The 20957-nt window shown below is 47.1% G+C and overlaps 1 protein-coding gene across 1 annotated transcript in view; it reads right to left on the bottom strand.

The window, feature by feature from the left end:
• Positions 1-20957, bottom strand: part of MUSK (muscle associated receptor tyrosine kinase) — a 343556-nt gene that overhangs the window by 137029 nt on the left and 185570 nt on the right. The window contains exons 8-9 of the mRNA XM_075316181.1: positions 15459-15465; positions 10615-10878 (exon numbers count right to left, since the gene is read on the bottom strand). Coding sequence (XP_075172296.1) covers positions 10615-10878; positions 15459-15465 — 271 coding nt within the window. The remainder of the gene's footprint in view (positions 1-10614; positions 10879-15458; positions 15466-20957) is intronic.

Raw genomic sequence — 20957 nt, 5'->3', positions numbered from 1 at the left:
CACACCTGTAATATACTACACCTCCATATAGTACACCTGTAATATACTACACCTCCATATAGCACACCTGTAATATTCTACACCTCCATATAGCACACCTGTAATATACTACATCACTATACCCCCATATACTACACCACTATATACACCTCCATATAGCACACCTGTAATATACTACACCTGCACCCCCATATCACACACACTACACCCCATACAGCCTGCACCCCCATATCACACACACTACACCCCCATATGTCACACACCCTGCCCACATATCTCACCCTGCCTGTACCCCAACTTACCCCTCTCAAACACTCTGCACCCCTTCACATCCTTTTGTCAGTCTGCAGCCCTCATATGCCACTCACCCTGTAGCTCCATCTTCCCTCATATGCACTCACCCTGCAGCCCTCTCCCCCTCATGTCCCCTCTTTTCTTATTACCAGTCATCATGTGTCCACATCTCCTTCAGCATTCAGCATGTCTTGCTTTCTCCCCGGCAATCCTGTCTCCTCCCACACAGTCACATGGGCGTGACATCATCGCAGGTCCTGGAAGATGAATTATTCCGTCTGCTCTGCTGTGCTGCTCCTTCTCCTGCACTGACTGTGCGGACCTGCACAGGATCTCTCCCTACTCGGCATGCTGCAGCCCGGCTCCACTGCACCGGCTGAAGACGGGCGGGCCGGTCACAGAGAGCAGGCGGGCCGGATGTGGCCCGCGGGCCGCCCGTTGCCCAGGTCTGGTCTAGAATATGGGGGGACACGCTCAGGGAACGTATCCCCCATTTTCTAGGAGTGCAGACCCTCCATGTAAGAAGTGTGGGTGCAATGAATCTGCACCCACTCTCCCCGGGTCCACAGCAGCAGAGTCCATGTCGTAACTGTTGCTACCAAAGCTGCAATGCCCTGCTCATGAGGTAAGGGCATGCCTAATCAGGAGAACTATTCTACATTTCCAAATATTGGTATTTGCTGATATTATTGCTATTCCACCTACTATATATTGGGGATAGGATCTTGGAGATGGAATACCCCTTTAAGTCCAGTTATCCAGCTGAATGAATAATAAACAACAGAGCTCGCTATTTAGACATGTTTTCTTGTGGCGTATAACGGACTCTTATGTTTGGTAGTCGTTCAGCAGGGCAACTATAAAAGCAAATCCCTCCATTTGGAAATGTAGTATAGCTCTCCTGATCAACTATGTTCCTTACCTCATGAACAGGGCATTGCAGTAGCTTACAGATGCATGGTTACCACCACTCACTGTGTCTGAACATAGGAACTTGAGCTGACAGCCGCTCTGTGCATGCGGCAGCATCTATTGTGAAGGAGGGGGCCGCGGGGGATCAACGCTGCACAGGTACCGTGGGACACCGGGGAACACCGGTGGGGTTATAGGGGGTGACCTGGCAGGGCCTGGGGAGGAGTTCAGAAAGACAGAAATCAGAGGAGTAGGGTGAATGTGGCCGACGCGCTGCTGTGCGCGCGGCCATCTTGGATTTTCCGGGAGGGGGTCAGGGGGGGCACTTTGGCGACACCGGGGGATCGGGGAGGAGATTTATCTCCCATCTGACATGTTTGTTCATGCCAGATGGGAGATAAATAATTTTTATCGGCGCTGTCATTTACTGTAACGTGATCACCGGTATACGGTGTATACCAGTGATCACGTGAGCGGGGACCGGACAAACCGACCTGAATCATGATCTCCAGGGTCTCAACTACCCCCTGAAACCCCGGAGATTTTCTGTCGCTGGGGGGCGCTATTCACTTATTTCTGCCTGCTGTTTATAAACGGCAGATTAGAATAAGGCTACATTCACACGACCGATCCGTTTTTGCGGTTTGCAAAAAATGGTCCGTTTTATTCACGGGTGCATCCGTGTGGCATCAGTTTCCGTTCCGTATTGTTAGGTCCGGGTGGTGGATCCACTGGGTCGTGCACCCCACCGGAGGCCTGGGTGCACGGTAGCCGGAGCACTAGCATGGCAGGTACTGCGTCCCACAGGGGACGGGTAGAACAGTTACTGGGGCTTCAGAGTTCCTGGAGACAGTGCAGGAATCCGGCACAGGTACCGGGTAGGAATGTCAGGCGATAGTATGATCACAGGACACGGCACAAGGGGGACCTGAGCACCTAGCTTTCAAGACAAGGCTTAGAAGACACGTTGATCAGACCCCACCCATATGGAAAGGCCAGTCTTATATACCCAGCATATCCTCATGTCATATCCTGCTGCAGCAGTGCTGGGCCCATAAGACCAGGTGAGTGGGCGCGGCCCGACCCTATACAGAAGCATGAGTCAGACATATGAGACTGGGGACAGGACACAGGAAAGCACGAGCGGGAGCTGCAACCGTGACCGGTGGATACATGGACCGGATCAGTGGGTAAGGAGCGGTGCCGTGCAGGTGTGACCGGATCAGTGGGTAAGGAGCGGTGCCGAGGCATCGGGAGCGTGACACATATACGGTCCGTATGTCATCTGTTTGTCATCCGTGTGCCTTCCGTTTTTTTGGCGTACTGCCAAAAAACTGAAGGAGGGAAAATACATAAATTTACCCAGGATCCATAGCTTCATCCTACAGGAGACGGTCACATGTTCACTCCAGCACCATTTTCTACTGCCTTTCAAAGCCTGCAGACCACAGCTGGCAGCTTCACCTTGGCTGGTAATCCAAAACTGAGGGCACCCCACGCTGTTATTTTAAATGAAATAAATAATTAAAAAAAAAAACCCACGTAGGGGTCCCCCCAAAATTGGACCACCAGCCAAGGTAAAGCAGACAGCTGGGGTCTGATATTCTCAGACTAGGGAGGTCCACTGCTATTGAACACTCCCCAGCCTAAAAATAGCAGGCCGCAGCCGCCCCAGAAATGGTGCATCCATTAGATGCGCCAATCCTGTTGCTTTGCCCCAGCTCATCCCGTGCCCTGGTGCTTTGGCAAACGGGGTAATATTTGGGGTTAATACCAGATGTGTAATGTCAACTGGCATCAAGCCCTGGGGTTTGTGAGGTCAGGCGTCTATCAGATACCCGACATCACCAACCCAGTCAGTAATAAAAAAAAATAGACGACAAACACATTTTTATTTGAAAAAACACTGCCCAACACATTCCCTCTTTAACCAATTTATTAGAAAGAAAAACAAATCCAGGTCTGCTGTAATCCAAGCGGTTCCCATGACGATCCATACCATAGTCACTGTCTCAGTCAATGAAGAACAGAATGTTCCCCATTGGCTGGGAGAGCAATGCAGTGACCTGAGCTAACATCAGTAGGTCAGCCCAGGTCACTGCAGGGCATGACAAGTGCTGCTGTCAGTGAGGTACATTACCTGCGCTGATCTCCTGCACTGCTGATACTGCACACTGACTTCAATCAGCTTCACAGCCAAGTATCGCGAGCGGCCCGTGATGTCACCGCTAGGGCCGCAGTGACAGATGTGAAGCGGCAGACATGGAAGACCGTGTCAGCGCTGAGGTCGGGAGGGTGGGACTTCATCACCGCAGGTAAGCCGAGCGGGGCCATGTGTGCGGTGCGAGGTGGGTGGAGCCTAGCGAGGTAATGTGTGTGGGTGTGAGGTGGGTGTAGCCTAGCGAGGTAATGTGTGCGGGTGCGAGGTGGGCGGAGCCTAGTGGGGTAATGTGTGCGGTGTGAGGTGGGTGGAGCCTAGCGGGGCTAAGTGTGCGGTGCGAGGTGGGCAGAGCCTAGCGGGGTAATGTGTGTGGGTGCAAGGTGGGTGGAGCCAAGAGGGGCCATGTGTGTGGTGCAAGGTGGGCGGAGCCTAGCGAGGTAATGTGTGTGGGTGTGACGTGGGTGGAGCCTAGTGGGGCTATGTGTGCGGTGCGAGGTGGGCGGAGCCTAGCGAGGTAATGTGTGCGGGTGTGAGGTGGGCGGAGCCTAGCGGTGTAATGTGTGTGGGTGTGAGGTGGGCGGAGCCTAGCAAGGTAATGTGTGCGGGTGCAAGGTGGGCGGAGCCTAGCGGGGCTATGTGTGCGGGCGGCGGAGTGCGAAGATGGTGGAGCTTAGCGGGGCCATGTGCGCTGAGTACGCCAGTGCCGAGGACTGCATGGCTGGGGACAGGTGAGTGTGAGTTTGTGTGTGTGTGTGTGTGTGTGTGTGTGTATACATGCTGAGTGCAGGAGGGGGCGGAGCGAGCTGCGCGGGGAAGTGTCGGCTCCCTGCACGCGTAACCAGGGTAAATATCGGGTTACTAACCAAAGCGCTTTGCTTGGAGACCCAATGTTTATCTTGGTTACCAGCTTACCACAGGCTGCCAGCGATGGCTCCTGCACACTGTAGCTGTAAAAAGCCCTGCTTTTGCTCCTAGAACCGTTCTCGAATGTAACTCGAACTATCGAGCTTTAGCAAAAGGCTCGAGTTCTAGTTCGATCTAGAACACCCTCCAAAACCAGTCGAACCGCGAACTGGAGAACCACGAACCTCGAACCGCGCTCAACTCTAATTAAGATGACCCATAGTATGAGCCCCTTGCAAACTTTCAAAACAAATCAATAATACACTATTAATTTTTATAGTTATTAACGACAAACTCTCTGAGATTATCTGTGATTCTCCTACAGCACTTTTGATCCCGTTAGTCCACTATTAGATCCTTCCCTTTACTTCTGTCTCCTTAATTTGTCTCCTCATACATGAGTATTTATATTTAGGACAATATGGCATGTGACACACACACTGTTTAGAGATTTGTTTTTTACATTTGAATATTGTGACTGTTGAAGTGCCTGTATTTTCGTTCGATTTGTGACCTGTTTCTTATATGTCTATTGTATAATATGTTTAATTTTATTATGATTTTCAGTGAATCAAAATAGATAAAATATGTACTTATCAGTCAAGGGCATGAATGGCCACCAAAAGAGTCTAGCAATAGCTTTCTGTGGAGTTGTGACTCCAGGGTGACTACTGAAGATGGAATCATAAAACTCTTGCAACAGACATAACCTCAGGTATACAGGAACAAATTATTTTTTATCCTGGAGCAGCGGAAGGAGCAAACGACTGGAATTCATGGATCTCCACTTCCAACTCCGAGGATACTATAAAAGCCACAATACCCTGAGGGACAATGGGAGATGGAGGTTCTGCAGGAAAAACTAAAGTAAGGCTGTGTGACAAAGCGTCAACCCTCACTTTCTTGGACCCCGGCCTGAATGTGCTAAAAAAATTAAATGTAGAGAAAAATAAGGACCATCTGGCCTGTCTTGGGGTCAACAGTTTGGCCGATTAAATATAAACTACATTTTTATGATCCATCACAACCGTGACGACGAATAACTCCCTTCAAAAAAAATCTCTATTCTCTCCCAAAGCTAATTTAACAGCAAGCAACCCCCTATGTCACATTCCTGTTTTTTGCCTCTGCAACTTGGATTCTGTCAAGTTCATCATATATTAACCCTAAGGGGGGCTTTACACGTTGCGACATCGCTTCCGAAATATCGTCGGGGTCACGTCATTAGTGACGCACATCCGGCGCCGGTAACGACATCGCAACGTGTAAATCCTAGATGCGCCGATAAACGATTGCAAAAGTGTCGAAAATCGGTGATCTGTGTAGTGTCGTTCATTTTCATAATGTCGGGTCGACCGCAAGTACGATGTTGTTTGTCGTTCCTGCAGCTCCACACATCGCTGTGTGTAAACCCTCAGGAGCGACAAACATCTCCTTACCTGTGTCCCGCCGGCAATGCGGAAGGGAGAAGGTGGGCGGGATGTTATGTCCCGCAAATCTCCGCCCCTCCGCTTCTATTGGCCGGCCAATTAGTGACGTTGCGGTGACGTCGCTGTGACGCTGAACGCACCTCCCCCTTGAAGGAGGGATTGTTCGGCAGTCACAGCGACGTCGCCGAGCAGGTATGTGCATGTGAAGCTGCCGTAGCGATAATGTTCGCTACGGCAGCAATCACCACATATCGCATGTGCGACGGGGGCGGGTACTATCGTGCTCGGCATCGCTAGCCGATGCTAGCGATGATGCAATGTGTAAAGTACCCGTAAGGCTTTGTTCTCCAACTCCAGTCCTAAAGACTCACTAACAGTGCAAGTTTTAAGGATTTTTTTAGTATTGCACAGGTGTTGGAATCATCACTTGTGCAGGTAATTAAATGATCACCTGTGCAATACTAAGGAAATAATGAAACATGCACTGTTGGTGGCTCTTGAGGACTCCAGTTGTGGAACACTTCACTAAGGCATCAAAAAAGGTATCAATAGATGAGCATTTTATATCCTGTAGGGTCAAAGAAAATGACCAAGTCTGAGGACTCCCTCACAGTAGGGATATAAATATTCCCACCTGTTGGGACTCATTCCTTGATGATCGGGGTGTTAGGGTAAAGAAATAGCCTGCAGCTCTCCCAGAACATCCTAAACTGTTTCTTCTCCCCAAAAATATGTCAGAGAGAGCCTTTACTGATTTGGGAGAAACCAATTGCACATTAGGAGATTCAGCCATCAAAGCTACTGCCGGCAGCGGAGGGCTCTGGGAGGCACCCATTGCACTAGATACCTGACCCTGCAACTGGGACTGCAATGTCCCTAGTGTGACACCCCAGGACTATCAGGTCATCACAGGGTATTGTGCAATCTGCCCTTCTGTACAATATCCACCTCCTCCTTGGTTACAGGTCCCCAACTACATGGTGTTGCGAACCTCAGTCAATTAAAGTCCTAGGCACACTCTGCACCACACCCACCAGACACACCAGTGGACGGCCTGAGTGGAATAGGGTCGCCCACTTGGGGGGTTGGTTAAGGGGAGGTCAGGAGTGTCAGTCAGTTGAAGTTTGTAGTTTGAGAGTGAAGGTTGGAGGAGTGAAGTGTAGGAGGTGAAAGAGAGAGGAAGTCAGAATCCGGGCTCCTTGGACACAACTAGGTGGCAGACGGTGGTCTGGGCCTAGTAGGAGCTGGACCCCTAGTCACAGGGGATCGTGACAAGGGGTACGAAACTGTCGAGGAGGACAGCCGGCGGCCTTGTACTATCACCGGGCTGGGACCAGGGCACGACGGGGTACGTGGACCCTAGGTCAGGGAGTAGCTTCAGGCAACCTGACAATTTACCCGACGAAAACGGAGCCTTCAAGATCCGCTCTCCACCCACTCCAAAATCGGGGTACTAGCGCAATGAGCGGGATAGGACTTTCCACTAAAACGGTCCAGAAAATCCCAAGCGTGAACCCTGAGAGCAAGCTCCCACAATTAGCCACACTGGAAAGCGGGACCCGACTAGTTTTATGCTACTGCGACCAACAAACAAGTGAACTAAGTGCCAGGAGGAAGGTTACAGATCACCAGGCAACACCATCAGGGACGGGACCCAAACTAGCTCCCCTCAGTGGCAGTGGTGTCCAGAACTTTGGTTTATCCGGTTGTCGGTGTCATCTTTATGGACTGATTGAGTACGAAAGTGACCCCCTTCACTCCCCACGGCACTCCCCAAACACCATCACCAAGTCCCGGGGTATCCCCCCTACCCGTGGAGGGTTCTAACATCTGGCTGCCCCATTCCAATGCCCCGGGTACTCCCAACTGCAGTGGTGGTACCCCACATTACCAAACTCTATGGGTGGCATCACGAACTCTAAATACAATCCCCTGTAAATACCCCCCTTCATTTGAGTTGCCGCATGACCCCCGGGTCCGGATGCCCCTCGAGCCACCGCGGATCTTGATCCGAGCAGCCCGGCTGCTGCCACGGGGGCGACACACTAGTATCTGATGCTCCTTGGCCAGATCGTGAACTACCTGGGTAAGATTTGTCTTCTGATCGCACAATGTATAAATAGGATACATACTAGTGGGAAGGAATAAATGATGTGAAAAAGTGATGCTAGTCACTACTCACAGGCTAGCCGTGAGTCTGGATAGTCAAGACGTCCAGAGTCAGATACCAGGGGGCTAGCAATAAACAATAGGGTTAGACAAATGCGTAGTCAGTAGTGATGAGAGAGTACTAAATTGCTCCATTGCTCGGTACTTAAAACGACCATGTTGGGCACTTGTGCAGGCTTGACTTGATCAAAGACTATAATGGAAATCAATGGGAAAAACAAGCATTTTTCTGGATGACCTTCTGGAAATCTTCTCAAGCTTCCAGTTGACTTCCATTATAGTCAATAATTGATATGTACACGTCTGAGTGTACAACCTGCTTGTTTTGGTTACTGAGCACTTGAGCATCTTAGTGCTTGCTCATCACTAGTAGTCAGGTTATGGTCTGAGGTCAAAATTGCAAAAAGATAGCTAGGCAAATGGATTGTAAGAAGCAAGCTCTAAGGTCAGGTAAACAATAGTTCAGAGTGAGCACAGAAACCACAGGCACCCAGACTCAACCAAGCTAAAGCTACGACTGGCAGCATTTTTTTAGGAAGAGAGGTAGCTAAATAGCAAGGTGATCACTCCTAACAGGAGTCTGAGCTGTTTATCATCATACTAACAGCTCAGTATGCCCCTGCCTCAGACTGGACTGAACTGTCCATCACCATACTGACAACTCCGCATGTCCTTGCCTAAGATTGGACAGCTGAACTGTTACTCAAAATATCCAGGCACATTGGTAGGAGGAATCATGGCAGTGGGGTCTGAAACGCTGCAGTGCTCGGCACAGCAGTCGTGATGTAGTTATGTCATTGCATTTGTTGTGCTCAGATATCAGATGCAAAGAGAGAATGGTGAAGGAGAGTGCTGATGGCTCCCAGTTCAATCATTTGGATATAATTGAAGTTTTGACAGGCTCAGTTTAGCCCACTGGGAAACCAGTGAATCCCCCGGTAGACCCGCCATCCTGCCTCCTTCACATTGCTTGCTGGTGCTGCCCTGATCACATGCACCGAGGGGTGCACGCTTTATTCTATACCCGGTGGGTGGTTGCACTACTCATCAGCAAGTGATGTGAGGAGCAGGTGCAGTGCCTTCGCATCACCTGCTCATGAGGCTTCAGTTGCGGTCAATGCGCCATGCTCCCTCTAGGCAGCACAATAACAGCTGACTGAGGCCGATATGACACAGCTATCCTGCCCTCACCTGTTCACAGCGTCTATGGCTCCTTTTCCCTGCCCTGGACAGCAGTGGATAAGTCTAATACTGATTTGTTGCAGTGCAGCCAATCAGCGTTAGTGTTCAATGTGTGACCTCACATCACAGCTCAGGCAAGGAGCTGTGCTGTGATTGGTCAAGCTCCTACCCAAACAACATCTGCAGATTGTACAGAGGAGCAGAGGAACATTGCTATCTCCAGAGTGTGACAGAGTGAGTACATACAATATATAATATGTCTGACAGTTCTCAGCCACTGCAGTTATATGCCCTGAAGCAGTAAGGGAAGTGGGCCCTCATGCAATAGAAAGGTGACAGGGAGATAGAAGGAAGGTGTCCACAGAAAATTGCTAATTTACTATGGGCCCCCTCCCTTATTGTGTAACCTCTAATTTACTGTGCGCCCCCTCCCCACTGTGTCTCCTGATTTACTGTGGGACCCCCTCCCCCACTGTGTCTCCTAATTTACTGTGGGACCCGTCTCCCACTGTCTCCTAATTTACTGTGGGACTCCTCCCCCACTGTGTCTCCTAATTTACTGTGGGACCCGTCTCCCACTGTCTCCTAATTTACTGTGGGACTCCTCCCCCACTGTGTCTCCTAATTTACTGTGCCCCCCTCCCAACACTGTGTCACATCTAATGTCCAGTGGGATCCTCACAGTGATGGAGGGGGCCTTCAGGTGTGATATGAGTAGTCTTATGTAAAATATAAATGTTTCAATCACCCTCCTTTTCCAATTTGTAAAATAAATATGTAAAAATATCCAATCATAGTTTAACCGCTTACCAACATTTGTACATTTATGGCATAAGTCAGTAGCGGGTTATGGTGTGCACAGTAGATGTGCAGGAGCCTCTTGTATTTCATAGGTGACACTCCACTATAGCGGGGATAGTGGTGAACAGGTATTTGTATCTCGCTATAAGTTGGGCCCTTGAGACAGCTCCCACCTGTGGGCCCCAGACACCCCAGTCCGACCCTGAATTATAATGCCGGTCAGGAAGTATGGAGGGCCCAGTGCTGACACTGGGCTGACCCCGATTTAAAGGCCTTGTAGCGGCCACGTGTTCTGTTCTGCGGCTATTAATGGTATGCCACTGCTATCAGTTCTATCTTATCAATTGACACAGACACATGAATTTTTACAAAAGAATACTGTTGCTATAAATTATAGTTATAAATAGATGGACAAAGCCACCCCCTCTCCCATCCATGCTCAGTCCATATTTGCATAGCTGGCGTGTAAGTGCCAAATGTCACAATATTCAAAGTTATGCAAAAACATTACAACTTTGAAAGAGTTTTACTGCGGTATTCTTGTGTAAACCACTTTGATTCTATTCACTGACCTCAAGCGGAAATTGTGAAAATGACAAGCCTCTGAATCATACTATTTATTAGAGCGCTCTTATAAAATATTAAGCTGTTTTTCACAATAAGATACCCAGCAATTGTATATATACTGTATATCTACAAGTTAACCACCTTTGGATTTAGATATTTTAGATTTGAGTCTAGCTATTGCTTTTTACATGGTACCTGCATAATGGTTTTGGAGCTGGACCATCTCCAGTTGGATTGCACTCCTGGAAAAAGTAGTTGCAGAGCAGAGCCTCAGCTGCAGGGCGACAGAATGAGCTCACAGTTTTCAGTTCAGTCCAAGCTATTTGAGCCAGCATCTCCTGACTTTCTTCTGGGTCAGCATTAGTTCCATTGAAGAAAACCAAGGAGTCCTTTGAGAGGAATGTATTACATATGTCTCCTCTGTAAGTGCTGCAGTAACCAACATCACCTCTATAAAGCCTAAGAGCAGAGTGAAAGACAAGTTGTGATATTCATGGCAATGAAATAGTAATATATAGATGTAGCAAAGGTTATCATGACCCACAAAACAAAGCCATATTGATAACTTGTCACAGAAGTATATCTCACTCACCAGTATTGGGAGATATCAATTGACAAGTTGTCAAGGTGTTGTATTATTCAGGCCAATGTTATCTAACTCATTTTAACCTTTACTATACATGTATTAAAAGGTCATTCACTACTTTAACATTGATGGCCTTTCCTTATAAGTCATCAATGTCTAATCCGCTGAGGTCCGACACAAGGCAACACCACTGATCAGCTGTTCTCAGTGCCAGTGGCATTAGTAGGCAGCTGGACATTGTTACGAACCGGCGCCGCCAAAGCCGCAAGCAGCCTGCTGCGGTTCCTGTTGCGCCCAGGCGCCGGCTGCCGTTCTTGGCCGTGCCTCGGGTCGTCCAGTTGGCTGTTCCTTCCACCACGTCTAAGTGTGAAGAGGCGGCTAGTGCGCATGCGTGCGCCGATTTACCCCAGCCAGAGTTTAAGCCCGGTGTTTTGCCTAGTGAGCATGCTCAGCCTGTTTGTGTTATGTCTGAGACTAAGTCCTCAGTTCAGGCTACTGAGCATGCTCAAACTGATAGTCTGCTTTCTAAGACTGTGGCTCAGGCTACTGAGCATGCTCAGGCACTTAGTGCATCAGAGGCTAGGTCCGGTAAGGACCTCACTGAGCATGTCCGTGAGGTGGCAGGTCCTGATAGGGCAGAGGGTGTCAGGTGTCCTGATGACGTGGCAACTCCGGACTGGCTCGCAGAGGCCCGCCCCTATGATCTGGCACCTCAGTATTGGTCGTCAGACGATGACTGGTGAAGTGTTTGGGGCGTGGCTGCCATGAGGTCATCAATGACGTGGCGGTTCCGGATAGGTCGCATGTGACGTCACTGATGACATGGCACTCTGCTATTGGACCTTGGTGGTTCCACCCTGGGTTTGGGGCGGACCCAGGTTTTAAAAGGGGCTGGAGACAACATGGAGGTGCGCAGTCTTCACTTTTGCTCAGTCAGAGCACACCTCCATGTTAGAGCCTCATTGCGGCATAAGCCTATGTTGGGAAGCGGTAGGTAGGGTTAGGCGAACGGTGCCTGTCACGCCAAGATTCGTGGCTCGGCACATCAGGGTCAGGCGCCGTGCTTCCCTCCTGCCATTCCAGTCTTGCTATAGCAGCCCAGTGGCGTTACCTGGGCTGCGGCTGCTGTGCTTCCTGTCCGATTGTGCCCCCTACGCACACGGACAACGCACCTGCTGCGCCACCTGTCTGATTGTGCTCCCTACGCACACGGACAACGCACCTGCTGCGCCACTTGTCCAATTGTGCCCCCTACGCACACGGACAACGCACCTGCTGCGCCACCTGTCCGGTTGTGCCCCCTACGCGCACGGACAGCGTACTCCAGGACCCCTGTGGAGTTAACAGGGTGTTCTTTATTTTCCTCGGCTTCCCGGTCAACGCTACTGGTGTACCCATCTGGCCTGACGTGTCCTACACACACGTGGCCAGTCGAGAGGTGGCCAGAAACGCTAATCGGAGGACCGCTCGGCCTGACGTGTCCTACACACTTGGCCGACAGGGCGCTTTCGTGGCGGTCTTCCAGTCAACGCTACCTGGTTACCACCCGGCCTGACGTGTTTCCTGCACACGTGGTTGGTATAGCGCTAGGTGCACCAAAACGCTAATCAGGTTGTCGTCCGGTCTGACGTGTCCCAACACACGTGACCGGTTCCCAGAGTTCCTGGGTTATCTCAGAGCCATCCAGCTCTATAGTCTCCGCCTAACCCTCGGGTGCCAGCAGCTCCTTTGTCATCTGGAGCACGGTGGGCCCCGACTGGCGATTAGGATATATACCCCCTGGTCCTAATCTGCCGGTCCCCCCGTAACAGACATGCTCAGTTTCAGAGTTGCCCCATCAACTGGTAGCATCTGCTATCGGGTGCTGCACATCTGCTTCCCATTCAAATCAATACGAGGTTGATATGCAATACCTGCCATCAGAAGACAGGACAGTTCCAGAAGTGAAATTTCCGGCCTTTGCTGCCTCCACAAAGTACAGATTATTGTCCGGAGTGCTGGGTGCCTAAACCCTGGCTGATCAGACATTGATGACCCATCCTAAGAATAACAATGTAAAAGTAGTGGATACCTCTCTTTAAATAAAAAGATCCCTGGGCCTAACTGGATTTCAAATTAAATTTGTACTCTTAAGTGTACTTTACACGCTGCAATCTCGCTAGCGATATCGCAAGCGATCGTACCCACCCCCATCGGTTGGGCGACACGGGCAAATCGCTGCCCGTGCCGCACAACTTCGTTAATCCCCGTCACACAGACTTACCTGCTCTGCGACGTCACTCTGGCCGGTAAACCGCCTCCTTTCTAAGGGGGCGGTTCATGTGGCATTACAGCGACGTCACATAGCAGGCGTCCAATAGAAGCGGAGGGGCAAAGATGAGCGGGATGTAACATCCCGCCCACCTCCTTCCTTCCGCATTGCCAGCGGGACGCAGATAAGGAGATGTTCGTCACTCCTGCGGTATCACACACAGCAATGTGTGGTGCCACAGGAACGAGGAACGACATCGCTAATATGCAGACAACGATTTTTGGTTTCAGGACGACCTCTCCGCGGCAAACGATTTTGACCTCTTTTGCGATAGTTTAAGGTCGCTCGTAGGTATCACACACTGCGATCTTGTTAATGAAGCCAGATGTGCGTCACAAACACCGTGACCCCGATGATAATTCACTAACGATATCGCAGCGTGTAAAGCCCCTTTACTCTGCTCAACTCTTCCAAGACACTGATGTCTGAACAGTATCGTCAGTCTTTGTGAATTTATGCAATATGAACCATTCTTAAAACTTTGTTACAGAGACAAAGACTAGGAAACAACAAAAGCAAGGTACATTACCCACTAGTGTTACTAGTTCCATATTTTTCTTTCATAAATAAGTAGTGCAGAAGAAAATAAGCAACTTTGCAAGATACATTGAGTAATGAATGATATTTCACTCCCAATTCATGGGTAAAATCTATATTCAGTGAATCTAGATTTTCACATTCCCGAGATTGGAAATGGCAAGTGGTGCTTTTGAAATTCTATGGAGACGGAAGAGGGTAGAAGAGGAAGACACAAGAAGCAAAAACATTCTAATGCAAGTTTCATAAAACTTATAAGAATTGATTTTCATCTCCTTTCTCAGTAATGGGAAACTATCTTCACTGAATACAGATTTTACCTGTGAATTGACAATTTTGACAAAATATCAGTCCTGGAGGAGAAAAAAGAAAATTTCTCTGCTAAGATATATTAAAATGTTTCTTATTTTCACATGTATTACTGATTTATGAAAAATACTAATGATGGTTACTCTTTAAACCTGTTGTCTCATAAAATCAATTATTTTTGAAATCTCTGATTTTTGGCAGTGACATCAACTAATCTAGGGATTTAGCTTTAGAAACAGAGGTCCCCAACATTTCTGACCTTGAGACCCACATTCTGCTCTGAGAAAGGCTTGTGAGTCACATCCAGCTCTGAGAGAGGGTTATGAGCCACATCCAGCTCTGAGAGAGGGTTATGAGCCACATCCAGCTCTGGGAGAGGGGTCTGAGCAACATCCAGCTCCTTTCACCCTCTCCGTAGTGGCACCCATAGCCCCCATTACCGGTATAATGACAACCATAGCGCTACCACAGAAATCATACCGAGATGGTATACCAAGATCCATGTGTTCCTACTTTGGGTCATTTACTTTTTATACTTTTCTCCAGTCTTTTTAATTATATTCTGAAATTTTATTGATACACTATTGGTCGAGGTCTATGAGTTGGACAACTTAACTCATGATTGCAGCAATTTCACTCATCACTGGCCATGATGTCCATTAGTATCAATGCCATCAAGCAATGTACATGCCTATGATAATGCTGTCAAAGTAAATATCACTTTCTACAACTACATTTTTGATCATTTTGATTTTGGAAATCTTCAACCAGTAAGAAATTCAAGGGCATTATATTTGCTCTGAAAATTGGTACTTGCAACGACCACATGAACATTATATTCAGAGAGGTTGAGATGACATGATAGAGGAGAACAAATAGCAGAATCCCCCCTAAAGGGCCATGGACGACTAAAAGGCGCAGACTGTTCTTTTGCAGTTATGTATTTATGAACATTTCGATATGTCAGACAAGCAGAAATATTCAAGTTATGGATGCAGATGTAAACCTTGAAGTTCCTTGGCCTCAGAAGTATGCACATTTATAATACTGAAGTCTTCTATAGTGGAAAAGGAGACACTAGCCCCACCATGGCTAGGGGTGTGAATGCCGATTCTTCTCCCTCAGTGGCAATGAAGTTGTATACCAACATCTCAAACTGCCAAAACATAGATATATTTTTGGCCAAAAAGACTGCTCTACCAGATTACAATCTGTTCATAATTTTCTCTGAAACATGTCTGTATATTAATTTGCAAAACAAAATTCTATATGTTAATAAATGAAATAAAGTCCTACCTCCATTCTTCAGGACAAAATTATCCAGTTGCAGAAAAAAGGCGTTAGGAGAAAAAGAAAAGACAAAGGTCAACAAAATATAAATGAATGATTTCAACAGTCTGAACTCCATTTGTTTCTTGTTGTTTGGGACAGGATAATGACAATCATAATTTAGACAGGCTAAAGCTCATATTTATTAGGTGTGTGAAACTGAAGAGCCAATACATAACAGAGGGCCATGTAGGACTTCTTTAAATCAGTCTTAGATTCCTACAATATTTTAAGGCTGTATATTACATTAGTAAGAATGTGAAATTCATATAGTGCAATGCCATTAGGGGACATACGGTGTGCATTGAAAAAGAATTCCTATCGTGAACATTTCCTCACTTTTTCATGTTACACGCACAAACTTAAATGTATTTTATTGGAATTTTATGTGATATACCAACACAAATTAGCACGTATTTGTGAAATGTAAAGAAAAATTGTGACTTGAATTGGAATTCAGCCCCCCCAATACTTTGGTCAGGATTGTGACTACACCAATCACCCACATGAATATCCTACAATTCAAGCCTGCTTTACACGGTACGACCGATTGTGCGATTTCACAATCGATCGTACCCGCCCCCGTCCTTTTTGCGTCACGGGCAAATCGCTGCCCGTGTCGCACAAAGTTAGTAAACCCCGTCACACATACTTACCTCTCGTGCGACCTCGCTGTGGGCGGCGAACGTCCACTTCCTGGAGTGGGAGGGACGTTCGGCGTCACAGCGACGTCACACGGGCGCCGGCCAATAGAAGCGGAGGGGCGGAGATGAGCGGGACGTAAACATCCCGCCCACCTCCTTCCTTCCACATAGAGCCGGCGGCGGCCGCGGGAGGCAGGTGAGCTGCTCATCGTTCCCGTGGTGTCACACGGAGCGACGTGTGCTACCACGGAAACGATGGTCAACTAAAGTAACCGATATTATGGAACCTAACAAGCAGTACCCGACTCACGATTTGTGAGCGATACTGCGTCGCTAGGAGGTGTCACACAGGCCGGCATCGCGAGCGATGCCGGATGTGCGTCACAAAAACCGTGACCCCGACGATCTATCGCACGATAGATTGCCTGGTGTAAAGCAGCCTTTAGACTAGACCATTGTAGCTTCTTCTGTAGGCTTATTGACCTACTAAAAGGTGAACCTACCCCCCAGTCTCAAGTCTTTTGCAGCCACCAACAGGTTTTCCTCCAGGATTGTCCTATATTTAGTTTCATCCATCTTCCCATCACCCCTGAATAGTTTCCCTGTCCCTGCTGAAGAAACCCCCCCACACAGCCATGATTCTGCCTCCACAATGTCTGACGGTGTGGGTGGTGTTATCAGGGTAATGTGCAATGTTAGTTTTCTGTAATACATAGTGTTTTTCATTTAGACCAAAAATTTCTAATTTGGTCTTATGCGACCAGAGACCTTCTTCCACATGCTAGATGTATCCCCTACAAGGCTGTTTGCAAACTGCAAATTGGACTTCTTAGGGCTTATGGCTTGCTTTTTTAGTGCCCCTGACTGTATCAGAATGCTACAGGGAGCTACATCCTGTATTCCAGGGTGCAGGACCCAACCCCCATGGTTCCAGGTTCCCAATAACCGGTGTCACACATCAGCACTACAAATCTCAACCACACCTCACATCAAACCTGTCAGACACACCAGTGGGATGGTCAAGCTGGAGTAGGGCCACCCACCTAGGGGTCAGGCAGACTGGTGGGAGGGAAGTTCCAGTGAGTGCAGGGGAGTCGAGGAGTTGAGAGTAGCCCTGAAAGAGTGAGGAGCTGGGAGTAGTAGCTCCCAGGGAGCGAGACCAAGGTTGGGTCACAGATGGTGGTCCGGGACCACAGGAGTCGGGAACCAGTGGCAGTGACATTGGAAAGGGTGCAACGGACATAGTCTAGGAGGACTGTCGGCATCAGAACCCCAAAAGAACTGACCGGTACCGAGCACGATGGGGTACAGGACCCTAGGTCAGGAGCAGGTTCATCCATCTTGATAATTAACCTGGGAGGGAGAGTATCTTCATGAAGTTCCTTAAGAGTTCAGAGATTGAAGGCATCAGCACAATGCGGGGGATAGAGTTCTCCATAAAAAGCAGCCCAATTGAAATCACACGTGCCAGCCATCAAGAGCACAGCTGCCCTACACACATTTAGGGGGACCCCAATAGCTTCATGCCAAGGGGCCACAACAGACAACTAAAATTCTGCACGGAGGCAGGGTCCGGACTATCAAGTGACACCGGTGGGAGCGGACACCTGTACGGGCTCCCTTGTAGAGACTGTGATGCACAGAGCCTTTGGTTTAGCATCAGTGTGAATGTCTGCTTTATAATCCTCATCCTGCACCACGACTACCCACAGTGAGTAACCTGGTCCCCCTGCACCCTGCGCTCCCAAACATCCCACCAAAATTCCCAGAGGCTGGGGCCTTCCCTACCTGCGGAGGGACGGACACCTTGCTGCTCCACACCATTTGCCCCGGTACTCCTTCCAGCAGCGGTGGTATTCCCATTACCACAACCCGCAGGTGGCGTCACAAACTTCTCCCCTGTAAATAATCCCCCTTCCAAGAATCGGAGTGTTAGCCAAGCCGGGGTCCAGACCCCTCGAGCCACGACCACCCCGGATCCGAGCACTGCGGTCTGCGCCATGGCGGCACATTTTCAAAAAAGGCTTTCTTCTTTCCACTCATCTATAAAGGCCAGATTTGTATAGCATACAACTAATAGATGTTCTGCGGACAGATTCTCCTACCCAAGCTGTGGATCTCTGCAGCTCCTCCAGAGTGACCATGGGCCTCTTAACTGCTTCCCTAATTAGTGCTTTCCTAGCTTGAGATGTCCCTTTAGGTGGTGGCCATGTCTTGGTAGAATTGCAGTTTTGTCATGTGGCGTCTATTTTTGAATGAAGGTTTGAACAGTCCTGAAACTTTCAGAGCTTGGGCTATTTCTTTGCAATGAAACCCTGCTTTACTCTTTTCCATAACTTTATCCCTGACCTGTCTGGTGTGTTCCTTGGTTTTCATGATGTTTTTTGATCTCCAATGTTCTTAAACAAACCACTGAGACCTTCGCAGAACAAATGTAGATTTACTGAGAATAAATTACACACAGGGGGACACAATTTATTAAACAGGTGACTTCTCTAGGCATTTGGTCATTTACAGGTATTAAACTGCAGGGGGCTGAGTACAAATGCAATGCAATTTTCAGATTTGCATTTCTTAAATATAAAGAAAGCCATGTAGCATTTTCTTTACACTTCACAAATATTTGCTACCTAGTGTTGGTATAGCACATAAAATCCCATTAAAATACATTTAAGTTTGTGAGTGTAAAACGAAATAATATGGAAAAGTTCACAGGGTATGAATACTTTTTAAAGGCACTGTATACAGGGCCTTTTGTGCCAATGTTATCATCTATACAGTGATAAAGATGGCAAAATGTGAGCTTTTTAGGGTAAAAACTGATTTCTTCATGGTGAAAGCTCTACAATTCAGAAAGTCAATATATACTGTATGCTAAATATTATTATTATTATTAATAATAATAATAATAATAATAATAATAATAATAGGACACCAATTTGGTAATGTTCAAGCTATAATTTATATACAGGAAGAATATTATTATTGCGTAGTGCCATCTAGTGGTCACTATAGGAACTATTATTCCATTAGCTAAAGTTTCTGCAGAAGGTATAGAAAGTAATGTCTGCTACTTTACATCTAACCATTATTTAGGATTTTATTTCCTTTCTTCAAAATTACTCAATGGGACATGGATTCAGATTTTACCTTCTACATTCAACATTTTAACGGTTCCTTTAAATTTCATGTTGGAGAAAAAAACATTTTAAATTTAAGCCAACAAATATACATGTGACATATAGATGAACTTTAAAAACAAACTGTACCTAATTGCGCTGATAGGATGGTGATAGTGATGTGGCTGCACTGAATGGAGTTTTATGAGAGCTGAAACTAAATTTCGGCAGACATTTTATGTTACTGCAGATTGGTAAATCCTGAAAGTTTACCCTGTTTGTCAACATACTATTCCATTTTTCTTGGAAAACTTGACCAAAATTTATGGATGGTCCAAATCATTTAAGGACATTTGCCATACTCCTTAATAAAACTACACACCCTGAAATGTCCCAAATAATAGATTAATAGCACATGCTCAGCATTACTCCCAGCATAAAGGATAGGAGAAGTGGTACTGTGCAGTATGTGTGTGTATGTAAAGTAAGTATGATTCCAAGTAGATAAAAAATGTGGACTTTATTGCCTCATTTGGCAAAGTTTCAGTTGATAAATAACCTTTTTAAAGTCGTAATACAAATAGGAAATATATAAGTGATACACAATTGAGTAAATATACTATCATTAATATAAATATAAAAACTTTACAACATTTCATGCATTAAAACATCATTATACAGTGCATGTATAGTGACATATTAATCCACACGAGTTAATATGTATGGTATATACAAATGGCACTCATGTTGCATAAAGTGCAGAAGTAAAGTGAGAAAAATAAGTATTTGATACACTGCCGATATTGCAAGTTTTCCCACCTATAAAGAATGGAGAGGTCTGTAATTTTTATCTTAGTGACACTTCAATTGTGACAGACACAATCCCCAAAAAAAAAAACCAGAAAATCACATTGCATGATTTTTAAATAATTAATTAGCATTTTATTGCATGAAATAAGTATTTGATACAACAGAAAAACAACTTAATATTAGGTTCAGAAACCTTTGTTTGCAACTACAGAGGTCAGACGTTTCCTGAAGTTCCCGACCAAACTTGCACATAACGCAGCAGGGATTTTGGGCCACTCCTCCCTACAAATCTTCTCCAGATCTTTCAGGATTTGGGGCTGCCGCTGGGCAACATTGAGTTTCAGCTTTTGCCAAAGATTTTCAGTTAGGTTCAGTTCTGGAGACTGTCTGGGCCACTATGGGACCTTGAAATTGTTCTTAAAGAGCAACTCCTTAGTTGCCCTGGTTGTGTGTTTCTGGTCATCGTCATGCTGGAAGTCCCAGCCACAACCCATCTTCAATGCGCTTACTGAGGAAAGTAGGTTGTTGGCCAAAATCTCGCAATTCATGACCCTATCGTCCTCCCTTAAATATGGTACAATCATCCTGTTTTTACCCCCATGCTTCATGGTTGAGAAGGTGTTTTTGAGGTTGTACTTATCCTTCTTCCTCCAAAGTGGTGAGTGGAGTTGATACCACAAAGTTCTATTTTGGTCTCATCTGACCACATGCCTTCTCTGGATCATCCATATTGTCATTGGAAAACATCATAAGGGCCTGGACATGTGCTCACATGAGTAGGGGCACACTTATCCATGACAGTGTATTGTGCTACTAACTGTAATCTTTGAGACTGTGGTCCCAACTCTATTCAGGTCATTGATCAGATCCTCCCATATAGTTATGGGCTGATT

Source organism: Anomaloglossus baeobatrachus, chromosome 1, assembly GCF_048569485.1.
Source record: "Anomaloglossus baeobatrachus isolate aAnoBae1 chromosome 1, aAnoBae1.hap1, whole genome shotgun sequence".
NCBI classification, from domain to species: Eukaryota; Metazoa; Chordata; class Amphibia; order Anura; family Aromobatidae; genus Anomaloglossus; species Anomaloglossus baeobatrachus.
This window is presented reverse-complemented; position numbering and strand designations above follow the sequence as displayed.